The sequence below is a fragment of the Cydia strobilella genome, chromosome 12 (genome assembly GCF_947568885.1).
Source record: "Cydia strobilella chromosome 12, ilCydStro3.1, whole genome shotgun sequence".
Classification (NCBI taxonomy): Eukaryota; Metazoa; Arthropoda; class Insecta; order Lepidoptera; family Tortricidae; genus Cydia; species Cydia strobilella.
In genome coordinates this window covers 85,541-102,174 of record NC_086052.1, presented here as the reverse complement: position 1 = coordinate 102,174, position 16,634 = coordinate 85,541, and the positions used below count along the sequence as shown (strand labels likewise).

The 16,634-nt window shown below is 43.0% G+C and overlaps 1 protein-coding gene across 1 annotated transcript in view; it reads right to left on the bottom strand.

Moving 5' to 3' along the window:
• The window catches only part of LOC134745884 (sodium-dependent serotonin transporter), a 53,754-nt gene that overhangs the window by 3,922 nt on the left and 33,198 nt on the right, over window positions 1–16,634 (bottom strand). Inside the window, exons 5-10 of the mRNA XM_063679981.1 lie at window positions 15,052–15,271; window positions 14,332–14,470; window positions 13,947–14,081; window positions 13,652–13,830; window positions 13,213–13,382; window positions 12,593–12,717 (exon numbers count right to left, since the gene is read on the bottom strand). Of these exons, the coding sequence (XP_063536051.1) occupies window positions 12,593–12,717; window positions 13,213–13,382; window positions 13,652–13,830; window positions 13,947–14,081; window positions 14,332–14,470; window positions 15,052–15,271 (968 nt within the window). The remainder of the gene's footprint in view (window positions 1–12,592; window positions 12,718–13,212; window positions 13,383–13,651; window positions 13,831–13,946; window positions 14,082–14,331; window positions 14,471–15,051; window positions 15,272–16,634) is intronic.

The window sequence follows — 16,634 nt, the reverse complement described above, 5'->3', positions numbered from 1 at the left end:
CAATGGCCTCTGCTCTGCTTGCCATTTCTTTCTCGGCACCAGGTCAGGTAGAACCTCTCTCACCCAACGCTTCCAGTATTGGTCAGCAAGGAGCTGAGCTATGCGCCATTGTTTTCTTAGAAATAACTCTGATCCGTCAAATGCTCCCATGTGTGGTAGGTTGGATGATGTACCCACAAGAAAGTGGTTAGGTGTCAGCGTTTCCTGACTATTTGGCTCGACAGAAACATGGGTTAGTGGTCGGCTGTTAACAATACTTTCAACTTCCGCGAGCAGAGAGTTCAGGGTCTCCTCTCTAGGAGCTCGCTCTTTTAGTATGGTTTTCAGGGATACCTTCACACTTCGTATTAAGCGCTCCCATGCACCTCCCCAGTGTGGGCTAGCAGGGGGAATAAATGTCCATTTTGCCCCGTGGTTCATCGCTCCGTCTTTGAGCTTCTCCTCGTCCAGTTCCTGAATCGACCTTCTAAGTTCAGTATCGGCACCTCGGAGATTCGTCCCATTGTCCGAAAACAATTGTTGAGGCCAGCCTCGTCTTGCTGCCATGCGGCGCAGGGCCATGATGAAGGAATCGGAGGTAAGTGATGCGACGGTCTCCAGGTGTATAGCTCTCACCGTTAAGCAGGTAAACAGAACGCCATACCTTTTTTCTCGTCGTCGCCCAATAGTTACCTCCATAGGACCGAACAGATCTACACCACAGAAGGTAAAGGGACGTTGATGGTGAGCCAATCTAGCACTAGGTAGGTCCCCCATTCTGGGTATCTCTGGTTTACATTTTTTAAGCCGGCAGGTCATGCACTTAGATACAACGTTCTTAACGGTCGGTCTTAATTTTGTAATCCAGTATTTTTGTTTTATATTATTTACAACCAATTCCTGATATCCATGCGCGGCGCTAGTATGGTAATGTTTTACAATCAGGCGCGCCGTATAATTCTGACCATCTAAGATTGCAGGTCTTCTCATTGCCGGCGAAACATCTGCAGCCTCATCGATGCAGCCCGCCGCGCGCAAGACTCCATATTCGTCGAGGAACGGTGACAGGGTAAGTATTTTACTGTTTTTATTAATGTGTTTTCCTTGTTTCAGGTCACTTACTTCTTGTCCGAAACTTTCAGCTTGTGAAGTTCTCAAAATTAAACTTTCAGCTCTCTCCATGGTAACATCTTTCTCAACGGTATGTTTTCTACATTTGTTTATAAAGGTAAGTACCATATTAGTAGACCTAAGTAGGCGCAACCACGAAGAAAACCTTGTTGGGTCCGGCACTGGTAAGTCAATTTCATTATTTTGTATAATATTTACACATTCTAAATCAGCTGTATTTTTTATTTCAGGGTTCAGTACATCGGTTGGCCAGTCACACTCATCACGTCGGAGGAAGGTAGGTCCGTGAAGCCATTCGTTTTCCAAAATGCAGCAGTCATAGTTTTTTCGCGTGCCCAAGTCCGCTATGTTTAATTTTGTAGGCACGTACCTCCATTCACTAATGAGCGTCATCTCGTCAATCTCGCCTAAACGATGCGCTATGTACGGTTTATAAGTACGAGCGGCATTCCTTATCCAATGCAAAGTACAACTTGAATCACTCCAAAAGGTTCGTCGCTCGGCCTTTATCTTATGTTCCTTTGTTATCGTATCTGCTAAGCGAGCAGATAATACAGCAGCTTGTAATTCCGCCCTAGGAATTGATAAGGTTTTATTAGGCATCACACGACTTCGGCTAGCTATAAATGCAACGTGTATTAATCCATTGCATTCCCATCTCCAGTAAGCCACCGCGCACATAGCTATAGATGAACTGTCGCAAAACAGATGCAACTGCAGGTTTGTATATTTATTATTTTCATTCAATTGCAGCGGCGGCGCAGGTGCAGATAACGATAAAGCCGGGCCGGGCGCGTCGCCTCCTAGCAACTGTTCGGTGTGCGTTACGCTGGCGGGGCTCGTTGCGGCGGCGTCGTTATAGTACCGGGGCAGTCTCACATTTTCTAATGATTTAAGTAGGTTCGTCCACTTGCACCATTCGTCGTATATATCGTCAGGTACACCTTGATCCCAAGATATATTTAATCGCCAGGTATCACGAATAATCAGTTTTCCTATGATAGTAATAGGCGATAAAAATCCGTAAACATCGAAAATCGACATCACAACGCGCAGCATAGCACGCTTTGTTGGCCTTTGTTGTCCATTTATAATACTTTCCGGTATTTTTTTAAACGATACGTCAAACCCCAAGGTATCATCATCTGGACGCCACAATAGGCCGAGAGTTCGCTCGCCGTCGTAATGCTCGCCGGTTTTGAACTTTACGGCCGTCTCACCTAGGGCTTCTTTTGGTAGGCTATCGAGTACCGCTGGGCTGTTGCACATAAAGTTGCGTATTTCAAAGTTTCCCTGTTTATGGATCATTTTTACTTCACGTATCAACTTGATAGCTGTTTCTTCATCTGGCACGCTGTCAATCCAGTCATCCATATAATGTTGCTTATATATAGCTTCCGTCGCTGATGGATATGATGACTCGAAGCGTTGAGCATTCTTGTTTTTGATAAATTGGGCAATAAATGGCGAGCAGCAGGCTCCAAATACTAAGGACGACATCACATACGTTCTCACGGGTTCTTCGGGTTCTTTTCTGTATAAGAATCGGAAAGCATTCTGATCTTCGGGTCTTATTTTTATTCGCAGAAACATGTCCTTTATGTCCCCAGATATGGCGATAGGGTGCTCGCGGAATCTGAGCATTATGCCGAAGAGAGACATGAGTAGGTCGGGGCCTTTTAGTAAATAGTCGTTTAGCGAAAAACCGTTCGTGGTAGCTGCGCCATCGAATACTAGCCGGAGTTTTGACTTATTTGGATTATCTACTCCAAAATGTCCTAAGTACCACGTCTTTGGCGTAACTTGAGTGTCGAGTAGTTCGTGCGCATAATTATTTTCGAATAAGTGTTCGAAACGTTCCATATATCTCTGTTTGAATGCGCTATTCTTTGACATCTTGTGCTCGACATTTTTTAAGCGTGACATCGCAAGGGGAAATGAGTCGGGCATGACACAGTTCACGTCCTTCCAGGGCAAGCCGACGTGCCACTTGCCGTCAACGAGAGTAGAAGTTTGCTCCAGCAGTTCACGAGCGCGTTCATCTTCGCTATTCAGCCGCGGTTTAGTAGAAATTCCCATAGAATCCACTGCAAAGTTACGGCGAACCTTCTCGTGTAGTTCATTAAGCAACCGGTTGTTCTCGGTGACGTCAGCATCGTCGTCATAAGTAGTTAAATGCAGGGTTGTAAACAGTGCGCGGTGTGATGACGTCACACCAGAGGGTACCCTGCCGTGTAAACAGTAGCCCAGCGGAGTACGAGTCACATATGGTTCGTCGTATGTACTCCCACCTATGATTTCTAACGGTAAAATCAAATGGTAATTATCTTGACCGATTAGTATTTCCGGTTTTTTATACTGTCCGTTACTTAAATATTTTTTATACTTTTGCACATGCGCGAACTTTTCACAATTAACTAAGTTCATATTTTGTGTAGGTAAATCAAGTTCATTCACACTGCGCGCGCTCAACGTAAACAGTTTTTTGTCACAATTAGACACCGTAATGTTATCTATCAGCTGCGTTTCACACGATAACTCGGCATTGTTCCATGCACCACGCGCATGCATGTACTTGCGTCGTCCCTGCAGCCCGGCCCGCGCGGCCAGACCCGCTGTTATCATCGACACACTAGTACCGTCGTCAAGGACCGCGGTCGTGTTTATAATTGTTCCATTAGGTCCGTGTACACTTATTGGCACGACTTTTACTAACACAACACTCTCGGAGGTACAGTCAATACGAGTAACGACTTGAGTTTCGGTATTTTCCGTCTCGGGCGGTTCTTCTACCACGGGGTTGTCGCTTGATGTACCACGATTATTCGGAGCGAAATGCAATAAGCGGTGATGCGTTTCGCCGCAGTTATCAATATCACACGCCGGCGCCGGGCACATCTGTTTATCGTGATGACGTAATAGGCACTTGTAACAAAGTCCAGACCGTTTTACGTAGCTCCAGCGATCTTTTCGTAATGATTTTTTAAATTTCTTACAGTCTGTGAGATTGTGATTAGATCCGTGACAATAACGACACTTAGTATAACTTTGTTCACTTTGTAGTAGTATAGTCTTAGCGTTGATATTATTGTCCGTGTATTTACGCTTAAAATTGTCTCTTGGAGCATTAATTAACATAACACTGCACTGTGATATTTTAATAGCTTCTTCGTTGAGGAAATCCGATAGTTGATCGAGTCTAGTCGTGGTGCTCGCCGTGTTGTGTGAGTACCGGTAGTCCGCCCATTTAGACAAAAGAATAGTAGGCAGTTTAGATAACACAACTGTGATTACACTCGAGTCTTCTAGGTGATTTTCACGGTTAAGTGCGAGTACGGCGGCAACGTAATTTTTAATTTTATTTGAAAACATAACAATGTCTTTATGGTACTCTGGAGCCACTGAACTTAATTTTTTTATTTCTTGTTTTATACGGTGCAATATAATATCTGGGTTGCCAAACTGTAGCTCGAGCGTAGACATAAGTACTTCGGGAGAAGTAGCCGTGATGAGTAACGCCTGGACTGCATCTTTAGCTGCGCCACGGAGACATTTTCGTAGCCGCCACAAGTTCTCGGAATCACTAAATTGGCACAATCGAGTTGATTCTTCGTATGCCATTTTGAACTGTAGCCATTCCATTGCGTCACCAGTGAACAGTGGTAGGTCCTTGGGTGTACTGATACGGCTTAGGAGCTTGGAGTTTTGTTTTTCAGAGATGCTAGTTGTGAGGAAATCTTTGAGTACATTAGCGAGCTGGTGAATTGGACCGTCGGTGCTAGCGTCGTTCTGTAACGCTAGCGGGCACGGCAAGCCTGGCCCCTCGAGACCCTCGTTCCGTTCAGTGACTGGCCGTGACTCCAATTCTTGCTGACTTCGCTCCACCCATTTAGCAACCTCACTGCGTTTGGAAACTATACTGGCGGCCTCCGATGAATGTGGACTGTAATCGTTATTTAATTCCGCTATCTCGGCTTCCAATCGCTTGTCGATCAACTCCATTCTAATTCGTGCTTTCTGTTCCGCGGCTTCTAGTTCCAGCTTCTTTCTGCGCGCTTCTACAGAAGATACCGAAGATTTCTTTGTTTTCGACATACTAACCGCGCGCTCAGATTTGCGAGTCTTTTCTGTCTTGACGGTACTCGCGATCACTGATGTCGTATCCAAAATCCGCTTTGGTGAAGTCGAAGGTTCATTTTTTTCTTCTTTAGCTTCAGTATCCTGCGGCTTATCGGTACCGGTCGCTTCTTTGTTAGAGGTACCCTCCAATTCCAACAGTTCTCGCTTAGCAACACGGCGTGTTTTAACATTTGACATCTTAGGCGTATGGAACATTAACGATCCGGCTCGAAGACCAGCTTTTGTAACGGCTGGGAGTCAAAACATAAGTGAAAAGTCCGAAATTATGCACAAAACTATATTATTTGAATTTAAAATCGAAAGTAGGTACACACACAAAAAAAATGAGCGCAAGAGACGTGCGGCTGGCGCGGAATCTAGTTCGGAACCAAAATCGGGTTTGTTCGGAAATGCATAGATGCACCCCGGCTCCCCGCACCTCTCTCAGCTCTTACACATTCATTGACGCGGTTAATGAAATAGTATTTTGCGTCGCGAACAGGTACCACGTTTCTTGCGGCCATACCCACGGATGCAGGGGTGCCGGCGCAGGCGCCGCGCGCTCCCGCGCGCACGTGTCGCACGCGCGACACACGCGCTCGATGTCGGCGTCGATGCTAGGCCAGTACACATAGTTGCGCGCTAAACTCTTACATTTCACCATGCCTTGGTGAGTTTCGTGCAATTGATTTAATATTTGTGCACGTAAACTAGTCGGGATAATTACACGATGTCCGTATAAAATACAACCTTGTTCGACGCTCAAATATTGTCTTATATTAAAATACGGCTTGAGGTCTTCGCTGTTACAGTACAACCAATTTGTTTAAATCGCGTTGGTAAGCTGTTGTAAAATTTTATCCGACGTCGTACTCTTCGCGATGCTTTTGTAGTTTATCGGCGCCGAGTCTTCTACAAAATGCAAGTACGTATCGACACGTGATCGAACATTATCATCTGGAACCGGTATTCTGGACAAACTATCTGCCAAGCAGTTATGTTGTGTACCAATGCATTTCACTTCATAATTATATGCGCCTAATATTACTGCCCATCTTTGAAGTCGGCTCGCTGCCATGAGCGGTATCCCTTTTTTTTCGCTAAATATTGATGCCAACGGTTTACAATCCGTGACAAGAGTGAATTTCCTGCCAAAAATATAGTCGTGAAATTTGGTTACCCCAAAAATAACCGCTAATCCTTCTCGACAAATCTGCGCGTAATTCTTTTCAGCGGCGTTGAGCGTGCGCGATGCGTGCAGCACGGCGTGCTCGCGGCCGTCGGGCCCGCGCTGCGCTAGAACAGCGGCGACGCCGCCCGGCGCCGCGTCGCATATCACTGACATCGGCCGTGCGTCGTCGAAGTGCGCGAGCACAGGGGCCTTTGCTAGTAACCGTTTCACTTTTTTGAATGCCGCGTCGCACGCCGAGCTCCACACAAACTCGTTTTCAGTTCTTAAGAGTTCGTATAGCGGACTCAATACGTCACTCAGGTTTCTCAAAAATTTGCCATAATAATTGACTAAGCCTAGGAAGGCTTTTAACTCTTTTACGTTGGTAGGCACAGGTGTATTATTAACTGCGTCTACCTTATTTACTTCTGTATGTAACCCGTCGGCGTCAATAATATAGCCGAGATATGACACCGACGTTTGAAAAAAAACTACACTTATTTGGGGCAACACGCAAACCGCAATCTGACAAAATACTGAAAACTTTTAACAATCGTTGCCAGTGGTCTTCGAAGTCTACACCCGTCACGTTCAAATCATCTAAATAACAAGTAACATACCGCATTCTAAATAATTTATCCATTATTCTTTGAAACTTGTTTGGGGCACACTTGATACCGAACGGTAATCTATTATAACAAAACATCCCGTGTAAAGTGACTATAGTACATAATTTCCTAGAATCTTCATCTAATTCAATTTGCAGATAGGCTTGACTCAGATCAATTTTACTGAAATATTTCCCGCCCTGGAGTGACGAAAATATGTCATCGATCCGCGGAATAGGGTACTTATCATCGACTAAAACCGGGTTAACCGTTGTTTTAAAGTCTCCACACAGCCGAACGTCCCCATTTTTCTTGATGACCGGCACCACGGGTGTCCCCCAGTCACTCCACTCCACGGGCGAAATGATGCCCTCGCGCTGCAGTCGCTCCAGCTCGGCCTCCACGGCGGGCCGCAGCGCGATCGGCACGGGCCGGGGCCGCCGCCACACGGGCGTTACGTCACTATTTATATCTAATCTTAATTTTGTTTTGTTAAAAGTACCAATACCGTCCGCAAAAACATTTGGAAACAGCTTTATTAGTTTCGTACAGATATTTTCACTACTAACTTTTACGTTCACAGAGTTCACATTATTGTTATCATTTATGCGCGGAAATTCAATACCGAAAGCCCTCAACCAATTACGGCCTAGCAACGGTGGACTAGAATTATTATCGTAGACAACCAATTTTAAGCCATGTACAGTTTGGTTACCGAGTTGTACCGTACAAATAATTATACCTTTTGGTTTCACCTTTTGACCACTGTACATTGTTAAATTCGACTCGTATGGGTATAGTTTACAATTACCAAAATGTTCCTTATATATACTAAAGGATATAACGCTAATTGCGGAACCAGTGTCCCCTTCCATCTGGTTCCGCGTCGGCGTCGCTCAGCTGATAGACTTGTAGGGGCCCGTCCTCGGACTCGGACTCGTCAGATTGCAGTCCATCGATCCCCTCAGTGATGACGCGATGTACTTGTTTGGGATTTTTTCTAAAACGACACATTTTGGCGATATGACCTACATCACCGCACACATAGCACTCACTATTTTTAAATGAACACTGTTGCTCCGGATGTCGTCCATCACAACGATAGCACTGTCCTCCTGACGATGTCGACCCTCCTCGGCCGTAGTCGCCGTAGCCTCGACGCTGAGGCCTGTGGCGCGAGCCTCGAGCCCGCGCGCCACTGCCGCCGCCGCCTCGCTGGCGCGGCGCGCCGCCGCCGCTGACCGCGAACACGGGCTCCGCTTCGCTGCGGTTGCCCGACGCGGCTGCCGGCTGCTGAGCCAGCCCCGCTGACTTGGAGTCTCGAACGGCCGCCTCCAGCGACAACGCCAATTCCGTGGCGCGTTTCAACGTGAGGTCGTCGTCCTCTGTGAGCATTCGCTGACGAATGCGCTCGCTTAGTAAGCCGTAAACAAATTGGTCCCGTATGTTTTCCTTCAAAATGTTGTTATCCGAAAACTTACAATGCTTACTCAGTTTCTTCAATTGCACGAGGTACTCGCTTATGGTTTGACCTTCGACTTGTTTACATGCCCTAAAGATCATTCGTTCCGCGATTATTGACCTTTTTGGTGAAAGATGTTCTTCGACTAAGGTTACAATTTTATCGAAACCAACCTTTTCGGGTGTCTCCGGGTAGCACAGGTCTATGATCAAATCTAAAGGCTCGGTGCCCACTACCGCAACTAGGTATTTCGAAAAATCAACAACTTTTACATCTTGTATAGTGAACCACGCCTTCAATCTGCTGACGTAGGTCGACCATACGTCGACATTCATTTTAAACTCTTTGAGGGCACTAAGGTCGGGTTTTTGATTTTCATTCATGATTTTAACACTTAAACACTTGCTGAACACCAAATTTATTAACCGGACTCGTCGCCAAATGGTGTATACTGGGAAATGCTTTCGAAGGACGGCGAATGAAACACACGTAATTCGAGACTGACATTTATTTGTCTCTGCCGGTAGGCGGCAGAAAACTAAAGTACCTACATGTATGCACAGTATACAGCACAAGTGTTCCGTACATTAAACAATTATTAACAATGTAGTTTTTTTTAAATGTGAAACGTGAGTGAAATGTCTTTAAAAACCCGTAGGGGTTGGATCAAAAACTAATGAGTAATTAAGTCCGACTCACGCTTGACTGTACATTTTTAGTAGGTTTTCCTGTCATCCGGTAAAGAACTATTTTGTGTATTTATTTTTTAAATTGTAGACCAAGTAGTTTCGGAGATAATGGGGGGGGGGGGGAGTTATTTTTTTGTTTATTTTCTTAAATAACTTCTAAAATATTTATTTTAAAATTACAAAAAAATATATTTGGAATTCTCAAAATGAGATCTTTTATTTGATATGTAACACGATATAGTTTGAAAAAGTTTATTTTTAATTTTCTCATTTACCCCCCAAAAGTGGCCCCCGCGTTGAAATTCGTTTGTTTACGTTACATATCCGTCCGTCTTTGGGTCACAAATTTACATATGTATACCAAATTTCAACTAATTGGTCCAGTAGTTTTGGAGAAAGTGGGCTGCGACAGACGGACAGCCAGACACGCTTGAGTTATCCTATAAGAGTTCGGTTTTTTTCCTTTTGAGGTATGGAACCCTGAACTTTCAATTTGATAAACGATGCAACGATGAAAATGCCTGTTGCAAAACTTTAATTTTAGAATTAAATAGGTAAAAGGCTAGCCGAATATTTGGCTGATCACAAGACTATATTAATTATGTACCTATACTAAACTAAGCGGAAAGATTTCGATACTTAGTGTTGGAATTTTTCTTCTAAATAAACAATTCTTATTCTTATTCTAAACCCCGAGCACAATTAGCTTAACGTATTTGATTGAAAATAGGTTTTTATTACGATTGAATTAAGCACCCTAAACACGAAAGAAACTACGGTAAACATGACCGCATTAATAAACGCCACTCCGCCTAATAGAAAAACCTTGATTTCAGCGGCCGTGGAACAGCGTCTCATCCATCTCACTATATTTACACCTCGTACATTATCCGCTATCAGCGCATTACAATAACTAAATAATTCATTCGCTCTCGCAATGACCGCGATAGTGACCAGACGAACGCGCCGATAAATTGCTGGGGAAGGCCGAATGGGGCACGGTTTCCAAGGCGCCAAAACCGTGTGTATTGGATTGCTAAAGACGTATTGAATGTGCAGAAACGAAAATGTGATCGAGCGTATGAATGTATGGCTAATTCTTTGGCACTTAAGGCGTTTTATGGATTACAATAAATGTTATATCATCAAGGGGCTCAACCAAGATGAGAACGGTACATTTTGGAACTCAAGTTAGCAATCCAATGCAACGATTTGTGGGCGTGTGAAATCAGATCCCGGGATTTACAGGTCAGCTTCCTAACTTCACGTGAGACTGAATGTTACAAATTGTGTGAAATGTGAGAGCCCCTCAAATCTGTCTTGTGGTTCCGCAAAATTGGGTCATTCGCAGAATAACAGATAAAAAAATACAGATGTTTTTGATAGCAAATGCGATAGACGCTTTACACAGTACCTATACACGGTGGCTAAAAAATAAGTGCATTCCCGTTGCCAGGGGGGTTTTGGGATTATACTGAGGAACTTTTACTACGGGACCAACCACAACATCGCGGAAAAAAATTTGCCCTCCCATAGAAAATGGACCAGCCAAAATGTATGAAACAGCCAAATTTTTAATCGCCAAATCCCAAAACCTCCCTGGCAACGGGAATGCACTTATTTTTTAGCTAGCCTGTATATGCAACTAATACCTATACTATCTTTTGTGGTGCGCGAGCCGCGACCGCCGCTACAGGGGACCATCGAGTGTGCCGACCTGCCGACTTCTGGCCGAAGGGTGTCGTGTCGTGTTTCGGAGGTTCTGGAGCAAACTGCCGCAACCGACATAAGAGCACTAAGAGCAGCCGATTCAACGGAGACACGCCGTTTAATTTTAAGTTAAAATGCATTCCTATTTATGTATGCTAGTCTGTAAGGTATTTGGTATTTGTAATATGACCCTTATTCCCTGATTTAAATTATAAATTACTTTTACCTCCATAGTCTAAATGCCTTTGTTGTAAAAAGTATCTTTATAATAATTATAATTGAAACTTATTTTGTTAACCCATTTTTTTATAATTTTTTATTTATTTTTTAATTTATTTTTTTAACCACCATCCATTACAATAATTTTTCAGCTTCGTTTCGATATTACGAAGCGAAAAACGCGTAGTTATTCAAAGTATTCAAACGAGCAAGTTTGCAAGAGCTACTTCTTAAATAAGTATGTAGTTGAAAAATCGGAGAAATAATATTTTGTGCCTATGATGAGACTGATGAGGGGATGCAGAAAACGCAAAATGCGCAAAAAGAAATTGGAAGTCGTTCGGCATGATCCTGTGTTCTCGCGACGTTGCGGGGTGGTCCTGGTACGGACGATGTGGTCTTTAATATATGGATGATAGGGTCTGGTGTTGCTTGACCGAGTATTTTTTTAATGTGGTCCTCTGGTGCCTTCAATAATAAAGGTAAAATAATAATATACATAAATGTCATGCATAATATTTAATCAGCTTTTCATACGAATTTTTTTAGCAGCAGTATAACTATCTATATAAGAATATAATAAGAAAACATTTATTGCCACACAAAAAAGAGAGAATACAGGAATATATTTAATAACATTAACAATTAGCCTGCGCGACAAAAGGAACGGGCTCAGCATATGCTGCGCCAGCCATTTCATTAAAAATTGACTGCACAGCGCTAATTTTCAGTCTGAACCACATTGATAATATGTAAGTATGCGGGATAATATTTTTAACTTATTATATGTGTATGTATAACAAGTATTATTTTTTACGAGTTCATGTAGTAATATACTACATATTTTTTCTTAATGTTGTAAAATAAATTAATTAGATACAATGAAAAAAGCTTCATTGTTAGGAAACATGACATGATGTCAAGTTCACTTCTCGGTTAATTAGCTAATTAAATAAAATTTATATTTTGTTACTCTACAGTTTTTTTTTTTTTTTCAAAATGCCATAATACTTTAATGCTTTAGATTATATGTAATATTAGTTCCAGCATGTAAGGAAAGTAAAATTACCTTACAATACGGGACGTTGTAATTTTCACATCATTCCGGTGGTGTAGGTAAAGCAAGGCAAAGCGGCTCAGACAGTCTGCTCGATAGATTGCACATAGGCTTATGAAATGCGTTTTTAAAATTCACAGGCCAATTCGAACGTACACTGATATCAGAATGACATCATATCGTATCGCTCGTACTTGTCCGTACATGTATTGGAGCGGGCGAGACGCACGATAACTACATAAACATAACACGACACGATAACAAATTGCCTAGAGAAATACCTTATAACAGGTTATTTAGGTATGGGTATGGGTTAGCCATTTGCATGAATTCTTATGGAAATTCTGAGTCCAAATTCGTGAGGGTTATGACGAGAAATACTTATAGAAAAAAATTCGGTTCTTTTATCCCAAACCAGTACCCGAACCCAGAGCATGCAATACTTACAAAGGTGCATGTGGGTAACGCGCAGATGTAGATGAGGCATAATAGTACAGCGACAAATATCTCGCGGTGTCGGCCCAGCGCGCGCGGGTACTCGTCGCAGAGGGCCGTCGTTACCGCCTCCAGACCTGCACGTGGCGCACAAATAATATCGCTTCATTATTGTAAAATACAGATCACCAACCATCACAGTGTATAGGAACCACAGGAACATAAGTTACCCATGCCCTGCCCTGCCCTGCCAGGCTTATCCAAGAATTGTCAAAATGATTTATCGTAAAATTGATGTATGGGTGCGTTTAAACACAGTTAAATTTTATCCTTTCCAGCGTGGTAAAGTGCTCCAGATTGAAGTTATGAAATGTAGATACTAGGAGATTGTGTTTATCAAACATTGGCAACGTAATATATTGGGAGTTTTATCTCGACAGTCAAGTTCAGGCTGCTGTGGTGTCATTTATCAGAGTCAACAGACCGATCCCGCGATTATTACACATGGGGTAAAAGACTATAACAATAATGTCATGGACCTCATGGTGGCGATGGCCTCGGGGTACATGATGAACACCAGCCCCAGGCCCTCAAGGCCCACCTCCTCGATGCTCTCGTTGTTAAAGGGTTACCTCCGAAGGTGCTGTCCAGACCCAGCGTGATGAGCATGAGGAAGAAGATGATGGCCCAGAAGACGGAGCCCGTCATGGTGGCGATGGCCTCAGGGTACACGATGAACACCAGCCCAGGCCCTTCCAGGCCCACCTCCTCGATGCTCTTGTTCTGCACGTGCGCCATGTACCTGCTCACAGAAAAGAAAAAAAATCCGGTAAGCGCTGGAGGTCAGTAGTGTCAGTCACCGTAAAAAATTTGGTAACAATGTTTTCTGGCAATAAATATTTTTGTATTTGTTTTGTAATCTGTCTAATAGTAGGCACTCAAGATGAACTTGGTATTTATATCATCATTAAACAAATTTCAATACATATTTGTAATACATTTTAATGTACTGTTACCTTGTTCTCTTCCCGGTAGCAGTTGCGGATAAACATGTCAAAGGAGAATTCTCACCCCAGCACGGAGAAGATGACAAAACCAGCAAGGAAACTAGTTAGGCAGTTGATGGAGGATGTGACGAGCGCGTCGCGGTAGCAGTTGTTGTTAAACTTGTTATAGGAAGACAGTGCGAGCAGCGTGCCGAACCCCGGACCCAGAGAAAAGAAGATCTGGGATGCCGCGTCGATCCACACCTGGCAACATGATTTATTATAATATACAGTGAAGTGTGTGAAATCAACAAGAATGATACATAACTATCAGATAATAATTATGGCAAGTTGTAAATCTTGTCTCAGGCGTTTTTCACCTTAGAGTTCTTAAGCTTGTGCCATTCGGGAGTGAGGTAGTAGCGGATGCCCTCGGTGGCGCCAGGCAGGGTGACTCCCCGCGCCAGTAGGATCAGTAGCACCACGTACGGAGCCAGCGCTGTCACCCACACCACCTGACACAATAACAACACAGGATACAATATGTATGCTTACCATCATAATATGTGGCACATAAAGGCCAAGTGGAATAGGTACCTAAAATAAAATTCTCGAAGGTTGACGGTTTTTGGAATAGTTTTAATCAGAGAATAACTTTGATCAGAAACAAGTGTTCAGAAAGGTAAATTCAATAAAATTATTTTTCGCGTCAAGACTGGTCCTTGATTTCTCTATGAAAAGATTAGTCGAATTTTGTTGTTATACCTTGCCGGCACTGCGCACGCCTTTCCAAAGCGAGAAGTAGACGAGCACGAAGACCCCAAACACGCAGAGTGCTAGCGATGGCTTGATGGGGCCCATGTCGTCCAGCCCGTTGGACCGCTGCTGTTCCAACACGTTGCGTCTGCGCATATTCATGTATTACAATCATGAATAACTGTAAACATGTCAAAAAGATTGATACGTAATAACTAATAAGGTCTTGCCCACGTGTTTCCTATTCCCGGTAGATCTAGAGAGACTTCCAGCTTATTTTCTTTTAGAATTACCGTATCGTAAACAATTCGCTAACATTTACTACCTTAACAATTAAGATTATTGATTAAAACAATTGATTGTGCCTGATCTATTTATTGGAATATTATGCAGCTCGAAAGGATCCGACAAACAAGCTGCACTAAAAGAAGATTGTTGCTCACTAAGTGGAATCCATCAAGAAAGCGGTTCTATGCCACGGGCAGGAAATACATATATTACATATAGCTCTTGGAAAAAAAGAAAACCTTATTTAATTCCAGGGGTCGTCTCTAGTCCAGGGCAGCTCCGAGTTGATGGAGGCCAGGGAATACCTACTAGAAGAACTCCATCGCAGGGGTGGAGACGTTAGGGTTTGTCTACTACGCAGTGATGGGGGAGCAGAGGAGGGTGTTCCAGGGGCTGTCTCTGATCCAGGGTCCGAGTTCATAGAGCCCAGGGGATACTCACTCAAAGAACTCCTTGGCGGGGGTGGAGGCGTTGGGGTTGGTTTGCTGCGCGGTGACGGGGGAGCAGAGCGGGGTGTTCCAGGGGTTGTCGCAGCTGGTCCAGGGCAGCTCGGAGTTGATGGAGGCGAGGGAGGCCACCAGGTAGTACACCGCCCAGCCGATGATGGTGTTGTAGTACATGCCCATGTATATGTCGATCATGCATATCGCGTAACCGACTCCTGATACCAAAACATTCCATTTTATATTTGTAATTATGAAGTGAATTTATACGTAAATAAAATTAACAACATGTGTCATTGTTATTGATTAGTTTTCTTTTGGAATTTGTTTCATGGTTATTACATGGTTTACAACAAAGCCATAAATAAAAATAGTTTTCTCTTCAATTACTTTTAGGCATTTGCAAGTGGTTAAAAAAAATCGTATAAATGTACCTAGCTGGGGTACATTAGTGTTCCGTGCAAAACTTTGTTTTAAAAAACGGAACACTTATGAGATCACTTATTCGGTCTTGTTATTTAATAGTATCTATTATTCAATTATAATATTTATAGGTATCCCCGGCTGCTTTCACCCTCGGCAGTAAACTAGAGTAGCTGCATTTGTATGCCGCGGCGCCGGCAATCAAACGAGTTAAACCGACAAGGCACTAAATTGTCACAAATCCGATCATCGCGAGCACAAAACGAATCCAGCCAGCATCCCCAGAACTAATAACAAATCTACACCAATTCAATTAGGCGGCGCGTAAACTTGGCGGCGACTTGTGACGTTTCGGCCGCCATCTTGGATCGAATCAGCGCCATCTGTCGGCAATCAAATGATGCTGCGCCGGTAATTAGTTTATGAGTGCGATAACAGATTGGAAAATCTAATAATATCGCTGCGAGTGCTAGACTAGACTACTTATACAGGATGTTTTTCCCCACCCTTCATTTGTCATACACGAATGAATTCTCTGAAAAATTACGAAAAATTATAATTGGCTATTTCATACATTTCGTTTCAACTGATTAAAATAAAAGTCGATATGGAACAGACAAAAAAAATTCGCGATGTCGAGGTTAGTGTCACAGTAAAAAGTTGCACAGTAAGACATACGAAACACATAGGTAATAATGATAACCCTCTGAACCCTTTTGAACTATCTTGTACCAGGGCAACGCCAAGCAGTGTAGAGCTGTAGAGCATGAGAGAATGATAAATATTTAATGACGTTCTTTTCGATTTGATATGGTTTGATTTTGTTTGATATTTTACAGTTAATATTTTCTTCGGGATGGTGTGGTAAAAAAATTTTGTTTAACCATCTCGCTTTGAAACACTCGCAACACTCGAGATTTCGTTTTTCGAACCACTCGCTACGCTCGTGGTCAATTTTAAAAATCTTTCGCTTGCTCGGGTATCAATATTAGCACGAGCGGTTAAACAACAACTTTGCCCTCTTGTAAAACAAATTAACTAAGTATTGAAAATGGAATTATAGCCTATAGAAACTAAAGTATGTTAGCAATGAATTTTCTTTTGAGATAGCGCTATTTGCTTAGTAGGATAGTATTGAAGGTAGTAAATGATATAATG